Below are 9066 nucleotides of genomic sequence, written 5' to 3'. Positions count from 1 at the left end.
CTCGCATTTTCGTGAAAATGATAATGTACTACATACCTTGAGATCACCAGAGCAACGATACATGTGGGTGTATAAAGCTCTTTAATGTATTTCTGTCTTTCAACCGTATGGATATATATTTGATATTACATGTATATAGTTTAATTGTACGTTCAAGTGCATAAACCACATTTTAACTGATCTTTGTTGAATAAAAACTGCTTTCAAATCAAGTTGTTTAACCGTAACACAGTGGCACAGTGGTCAGCAGGTTAGGCCACATCGCCAGCGATCCAGGTTTGATTCCGGTCACGGCTGATACAGTGATCAGGGCTTGACGATCTACTTCATTTGGTACTGTTTTCAGCAGTATCAGTCTTGACTGGATACTGGGCAGGTAAAAATGACATCTGTCATGTGCTCGGCTAGAAATAAGTTGTTCCATCCTTTCCAGGTGTTTTCTTTGTTGACTACAAAATCTACCTTTCTAAATGCATTACAGTATTTATAATTAAATCAAAATTACAGAATTAAAAACTAGTGCATTAATTACCATTTGTTTGTTGTGTACAGGATTATTATACGCATTATATTTAAATCGTAATAGTAAATATAAGACATTTGTTCTTAAATTCGTTGTTTTACATTCATATTATAAATGAAACAAAAGTATTTTGCTATAAAATTCATACAAAGGTGTTAATAAATCTAAAAATACCTCTGGCCTTTTTATACCAAGACCATATTTGTTGCGGCGTTTAGTTATAGCACAGTAATTTAGTCGCTGCTAACTATTTATGTCGAAGCGTCGCCTTCTATAAACGCTATACAAATTATGTTTTATGCCAGAAATAGGTCGTACTTGTATTTTATTATGTCGTGTCGTTCTCTGCTTGCTATAGTCTTACCAGACCCCATGACTTGGCATTCGTTCGAATGAAGGATGTCGTGTCACATAGTACACAGGACGGTCCTGTGCGTAAGTTGGCATGTTTCCATGGGGCTGATAATTTCTAGTTTGTATTACTTGATTCGAGTAATGCACAGGCACTGGTTGTGCCGGTTGGTTTGTTGAAGTGACAATAACCCGACTTTGGTTTGAGTACTGTACCGGTAAAGGTTGCACTGGCTGGTCTTTTGAAGTGACAACAGATCTTTCTTGTTTTGAGTACTGCACGGGCAGTTGTTGTGTCGGTTGTGTTGCCGCTGCACGATAGTCCATTATGAAGAGAGGAACACATACAAAAAGGCATAAACCGCCAGCCACAGCACAGAGGAAAAATGAGTAACCCAGTTTATCATCTGCAACACTGGCTACATCCACATTAGCAAATATCTCGTCAAAAGCATTGAACAGTTCTACAGCGAATACAATAACTCCAACTATGATGCAGACTCCTGAACGAAAAAAACGATTATTAATAAACCGATATAATAAAGTAATCTAACAAACTGGGAAAACACTTTATGATAAAACGTGTTTACGAGAAGCTATTACAGTTAGGGATGTACACTTAGTTGTAGATTAATATTCTTGTATATGAAACAAGGAAATATTTGTGAAAGGTTAAAACAAGCTGTACCTGATCCCATCAGTATGACGATATTTATTGCCTTTAGTGATTTTTCATGTTGTGAGCATACCATAACCAATGATATAATTCCGGAGAGGAGAAGACCAAGTGCACCAACAGACTCCAGTACTTGTGCGGCCCTGAACCATACTGAAATATACAGACATATTATCACTATATCACTATATTACAACCTTTCGCACATGTGCGGCCCTGCACTATACTGAAATATACAGATATATTCTGCGTCCCTGGACCGTACTGAAATATACAGACATAGTCTCAATATCTTACAATCCGCGGCACTTGTACGGCTCTGAACCATATTAAAATATACAGATAGATTCGCACTATCTTACCATCTTTGGCACTTGTGCTGCCATGGACCATACTGAAATATACAGACATATTCTCATTATCTTACAATCTGCGGCACTTGTGCTGCCCTGAACCATACTAAAATATACAGATAGATTCGCACTATCTTACCATCTTTGGCACTTGTGCTGCCCTGAACCATACTAAAATATACAGATAGATTCGCACTATCTTACCATCTTTGGCACTTGTGCTGCCATGGACCATACTGAAATATACAGACATATTCTCATTATCTTACTATCTGCGGCACTTGTGCTGCCCTGAACCATACTAAAATATACAGATAGATTCGCACTATCTTACCATCTTTGGCACTTGTGCTGCCATGGACCATACTGAGATATACAGACATATTCTCAATATCTTACAATCTGCGGTAGTTGTGCGGACCATACTGAAAAATACAGACATATTCACATTATCTTACAATCTGCGGCACTTGTGCTGCCCTGGACCATACTGGAATATACAGACATATTCACATTATCTTACAATCTGCGGCACTTGTGCTGCCCTGGACCATACTGAAATATACAGATATATTCACATTATCTTACAATCTGGAGCACTTGTGCAGCCCTGGGCCATACTGAAATATACAGACATATTCACATTATCTTACAATCTGCGGCACTTGTGCAGCCCTGGGCCATACTGAAATATACAGACATATTCTCACTATCTTACAATCTGCGGCACTTGTGCTGCCCTGGACCATACTGGAATATACAGACATATTCCCAATATCTTACAATCTGCGGCACTTGTGCTGCCCTGGACCATACTGGAATATACAGACATATTCTCAATATCTTACAATCTGCGGTAGTTGTGCGGACCATACTGAAATATACAGACATATTCACATTATCTTACAATCTGCGGCACTTGTGCTGCCCTGGACCATACTGAATTATACAGACATATTCTCATTATCTTACAATCTGCGGCATTTGTGCTGCCCTGGACCATACTGAAATATACACACACATTTTCACTATCTTACAATCTGCGGCACTTGTGCGGCCCTGGACCATACTGAAATATACAGACATATTCACATTATCTTACAATCTGGAGCACTTGTGCAGCCCTGGACCATACTGAAATATACAGACATATTCTCACTATCTTACAATCTGCGGCACTTGTCCTGCCCTGGACCATACTGAGATATACAGACATATTCACATTATCTTACAATCTGCGGCACTTGTGCTGCCCTGGACCATACTGGAATATACAGACATATTCTCAATATCTTACAATCTGCGGCACTTGTGCTGCCCTGGACCATACTGGAATATACAGACATATTCACATTATCTTACAATCTGCGGCACTTGTGCTGCCCTGGACCATACTGAAATATACAGACATATTCTCACTATCTTACAATCTGCGGCACTTGTCCTGCCCTGGACCATACTGAGATATACAGACATATTCACATTATCTTACAATCTGGAGCACTTGTGCAGCCCTGGACCATACTGAAATATACAGACATATTCTCACTATCTTACAATCTGCGGCACTTGTCCTGCCCTGGACCATACTGAGATATACATACATATTCACATTATCTTACAATCTGCGGCACTTGTGCTGCCCTGGACCATACTGGAATATACAGACATATTCTCAATATCTTACAATCTGCGGTAGTTGTGCGGACCATACTGAAATATACAGACATATTCACATTATCTTACAATCTGCGGCACTTGTGCTGCCCTGGACCATACTGAATTATACAGACATATTCTCATTATCTTACAATCTGCGGCATTTGTGCTGCCCTGGACCATACTGAAATATACACACACATTTTCACTATCTTACAATCTGCGGCACTTGTGCGGCCCTGGACCATACTGAAATATACAGACATATTCACATTATCTTACAATCTGGAGCACTTGTGCAGCCCTGGACCATACTGAAATATACAGACATATTCTCACTATCTTACAATCTGCGGCACTTGTCCTGCCCTGGACCATACTGAAATATACAGACATATTCCTAATATCTTACAATCTGCGGCACTTGTGCTGCCCTGGACCATACTGAAATATACACACACATTTTCACTATCTTACAATCTGCGGCACTTGTGCGGCCCTGGACCATACTGAAATATACAGACATATTCACATTATCTTACAATCTGGAGCACTTGTGCAGCCCTGGACCATACTGAAACATACAGACATATTCTCACTATCTTACAATCTGCGGCACTTGTGCAGCCCTGGACCATATTGAAATATACAGGCATATTCTCATTATCTTACAATCTGCGGCACTTGTGCTGCCCTGGACCATACTGAGATATACAGACACATTCTCATTATCTTACAATCTGCGGCACTTGTCCTGCCCTGGACCATACTGAAATATAAAGACATATTCTTAATATCTTACAATCTGCGGCACTTGTGCTGCCCTGGACCATACTGAGATATACAGACACATTCTCATTATCTTACAATCTGCGGCACTTGTCATGCCCTGGACCATACTGAAATATAAAGACATATTCTTAATATCTTACAATCTGCGGCACTTGTCCTGCCCTGGACCATACTGGAATATACAGACATATTCCCAATATCTTACAATCTGCGGTAATTGTGCTGCCCTGGACCATACTGAAACATACAGACATATTCCCAATATCTTACAATCTGCGGCACTTGTGCAGCCCTGGATCATACTGAAATATACAGACATATTCTCATTATCTTACAATCTGCGGCACTTGTCCTGCCCTGGACCATACTGGAATATACAGACATATTCACATTATCTTACAATCTGCGGTAATTGTGCTGCCCTGGACCATACTGAAAAATACAGACATATTCCCAATATCTTACAATCTGCGGTAATTGTGCTGCCCTGGACCATACTGAAAAATACAGACATATTCCCAATATCTTACAATCTGCGGCACTTATGCTGCCCTGGACCATACTGAAATATACAGACATATTCTCATTATCTTACAATCTGCGGCACTTGTCCTGCCCTGGACCATACTGGAATATACAGACATATTCACATTATCTTACAATCTGCGGCACTTGTGCTGCCCTGGACCATACTGAGATATACAGACATATTCTCATTATCTTACAATCTGCGGTAGTTGTGCTGCCCTGGACCATACTGGAATATACAGACATATTCACATTATCTTACAATCTGCGGTAATTGTGCTGCCCTGGACCATACTGAGATATACAGACATATTCCCAATATCTTACAATCTGCGGTAATTGTGCTGCCCTGGACCATACTGAGATATACAGACATATTCCCAATATCTTACAATCTGCGGCACTTGTGCTGCCCTGGACCATACTGAAATATACAGACATATTCCCAATATCTTACAATCTGCGGTAATTGTGCTGCCCTGGACCATACTGAGATATACAGACATATTCCCAATATCTTACAATCTGCGGCACTTGTGCTGCCCTGGACCATACTGAAATATACAGACATATTCTCAATATCTTATAATCTGCGGCACTTGTGCTGCCCTGGACCATACTGAAATTTACAGACATATTCTCATTATCTTACAATCTGCGGCACTTGTGCTGCCCTGGACCATACTGAAATTTACAGACATATTCACATTATCTTACAATCTGGAGCTTTTGTGCAGCCCTGGACCATACTGAAATATACAGACATATTCTCATTATCTTACAATCTGCGGCACTTGTCCTGCCCTGGACCATACTGGAATATACAGACATATTCCCAATATCTTACAATCTGCGGCATTTGTGCAGCCCTGGACCATACTGGAATATACAGACATATTCTCATTTTCTTACAATCTGCGGCACTTGTCCTGCCCTGGACCATACTGGAATATACAGACATATTCCCAATATCTTACAATCTGCGGCATTTGTGCAGCCCTGGACCATACTGAGATATACAGACATATTCTCATTTTCATACAATCTGCGGCACTTGTGCAGCCCTGGACCATACTGAGATATACAGACATATTCTCATTTTCATACAATCTGCGGCACTTGTGCAGCCCTGGACCATACTGAGATATACAGACATATTCTCATTTTCATACAATCTGCGGCACTTGTGCAGCCCTGGACCATACTGGAATATACAGACATATTCTCATTTTCATACAATCTGCGGCACTTGTGCAGCCCTGGACCATACTGGAATATACAGACATATTCTCATTTTCATACAATCTGCGGCACTTGTGCAGCCCTGGACCATACTGAGATATACAGACATATTCTCATTTTCATACAATCTGCGGCACTTGTGCAGCCCTGGACCATACTGGAATATACAGACATATTCTCATTTTCATACAATCTGCGGCACTTGTGCAGCCCTGGACCATACTGGAATATACAGACATATTCTCATTTTCATACAATCTGCGGCACTTGTGCGGACCTGGACCATACTGGAATATACAGACATATTCTCATTTTCATACAATCTGCGGCACTTGTGCGGCCCTGGACCATACTGGAATATACAGACATACTCACTCTCACTATCTTACGGTTGCTAGTAAAACCTCAGGAGGGAAAGGCGAAATAATTATAAAATACATACATTTACCCTTAGATTGTAGCCTTCTTTTAGAATAATTTCAAGACCTTCTTACCCATCTATGCTGACATATATAATATATAGACTATACTAACTCTCTTACTGTTGCTTTCAAAACTGTCCACTGGAACATTTAAGTATAAATTGCACAAATGTGCATTTAAACTTTGGACTCCTGATGGGAACTAGGGTTCTAGGGGGCGTGGGCAGTGTTACATTTTCAATTACTGCTCATGAACAGACTCAATCAAACAGAGTCTGCAATTTTCACTGTTTGCCTTGTTCTCGGTGCTTCCGGGGTATCTACTTTTCAGATTTTATTTACTTCACAACAGCGGGTGTTACAGGTGCTGTGTGGCGGCCGTAAAAAGTGCCCCGACTTCATCTCAGTGTTGTTATATTTTCTGGTCCTTCGGGATCATTGATTTCAACTCATTTAGATTTAAAGATTGAATACTGCTTAAGCCGGTGCTAGGGGGCGTGGGCAGTGTTGCATTTTCAAATACTGCTCATGAACAGACTCAATCAAAGCGAGTCTGCAATTTTCACTGTTTGCCTTGTTCTCGGTGCTTCCGAGGGCTCTACTTTTCAAAGTTTATTTACTTCACAACGGCGAGCGAGTGCTAAGTGCTGTGTGGCGGCCGTAAAAAGTGCCCCGACTTCGTCTCAGTGTTGTTATATTTTCTGGTCCTTCGGGATCATTGATTTCAACTCATTTAGATTTAAAGATTGAATACTGCTTAAGCCGGTGCTAGAGGGCGTGGGGCAGTGTTGCATTTTCAAATAATGCTCATGAACAGACTCAATCAAAGCGAGTCTGCAATTTTCAATGTTTGCCTTGTTCTCGGTGCTTCCGAGGGCTCTACTTTTCAAAGTTTATTTACTTCACAACGGCGAGCGAGTGCTAAGTGCTGTGTGGCGGCCGTAAAAAGTCCCCCGACTTCATCTCAGTGTTGTTATATTTTCTGGTCCTTCGTAATCATTGATTTCAACTCATTTAGATTTGAAGATTGAATATTGCTCAAACCGGTGCTAGGGGGCGTGGGTAGTGTTGCATCTTCCATTACTGCTCATGAACAGACTCAAAGCGAGTCTGCAAGTTTCACTGTTTGCCTTGTTCTCGGTGCTTCCGAGGGATCTACTTTTCAGATTTTATTTCTACATATCTCAAGAGTGTTGATCTCGCAAATTATTCATTTATGTTACAAATATTATTTCTAACTTTGATCAATGTAAAATCGTATGCAATTACCTTTCAAGCACATCTGTTAGAAATAACTTTACAATAATTCATTTTTTATTTATTTCCTATAAAAATATTGTACTTACCGGCTTCATCTTGCGTTCTTGCAGAGCAACCACCGAATCCGAAAACACTGAAACAGTTTTGCCATAAACCTGTATGATAACTGCTGAGACCCCCGAGAATATCAATGATTGCCCATTTTGGTGTTCCAAATCCTACAGCATGAACTATAAACACAAGTATCAAACAGATGGTGCCAACTTTAAGAAATGCTGTAGCAACCATTGTTATATAGAAAATCCGAAAAGTCCGACAGTGCTCTCACAAAATATTTTATCTTGTGCTTATTCATAACGAAACGAATCTACCCGTATTACATAGGTACAAAACAAGCAGCCATCCATATGAATAGCAACAATTCAACCAAAACGCCTGTAATAAAATTTTACATCTTTACGTTTTAAGAAATCACCAAGCGAACAACACTTAAGCCGTCATTATTTTTAAGATTTCGTCAGAAATAGGACACACCTATAAACCGATTAAAGTAATTTATTGAAGTGTAAATAAATTTACTTCACATATTTTCTAACCTACCCTGAGTACATGAATATTTCTTTTGCAAAGGTTTAAAATATATTTGTAAATCATTATAGTTACTTAACTTTCAACAAAATCGAAATATCCTTTAATTCACGGTTTCATCCAAATTTTAAAATGATACAAAAAATATGAATTTGATTATTTTGCGTGAAAATCAAGCCAGCATTGTAACCAAACAGTCTAGACACAAGTTAAAAACTGTGTCATGGTAAAATTTGCTCGTTTAAAACAATGTATTCTGACCTGGTCAGGCTTGCAATAAATATGATCTTGAATATCTAAAATATTGTTAACAACATGTTTTGCTAAACGTATGTTATTTTCAAAAATATGTTATTTTCAAAAATATACCATTAGTATAATGTAAAACAAAATGTGGAATTATCGAAAATATATGAGTTACCGCTTTGTCTATCTCTCAAGACCGTCGCACATCGGCGTACGCCGGAGAGACCCGGGCAGTGCCGAGGAGCCAAACGACCGCCTTGCCGGTTGCTCGCCGCAAAAGTGAAACGAATTGGCCCAGTATTAATTGCGCTTTACTAACGATAAAAGGTAAAGTAAAGTTTCTTGTTTAACGTGGGTGGTTGGCGAAAGTCCCCACCTGGAATGGATGGTACAACTTATTTCCAGCCGAGCCCACGGCAGGTGTCA

At 39.8% G+C, this 9066-nt stretch overlaps 1 protein-coding gene across 1 annotated transcript; it reads right to left on the bottom strand.

Annotated features, from left to right (window-relative positions):
• Positions 1-791: 791 nt before the first annotated feature.
• On the bottom strand, positions 792-8227 carry LOC123556408 (uncharacterized). Its single transcript, XM_045347074.2, has 3 exons — positions 7893-8227; positions 1563-1703; positions 792-1377 (listed from the first exon to the last, which is right to left on the bottom strand). The coding sequence occupies exons 1-3, from the start codon at positions 8092-8094 to the stop codon at positions 884-886; spliced, it is 837 nt and encodes a 278-aa protein (XP_045203009.2). The 5' UTR covers positions 8095-8227; the 3' UTR covers positions 792-883.
• Positions 8228-9066: the final 839 nt, after the last annotated feature.

This window comes from Mercenaria mercenaria, chromosome 5, assembly GCF_021730395.1.
Source record: "Mercenaria mercenaria strain notata chromosome 5, MADL_Memer_1, whole genome shotgun sequence".
NCBI lineage: Eukaryota > Metazoa > Mollusca > Bivalvia > Venerida > Veneridae > Mercenaria > Mercenaria mercenaria.
Note: the sequence above shows the minus strand (reverse complement) of the source record. Positions and strands in the feature narration are given on the sequence as shown.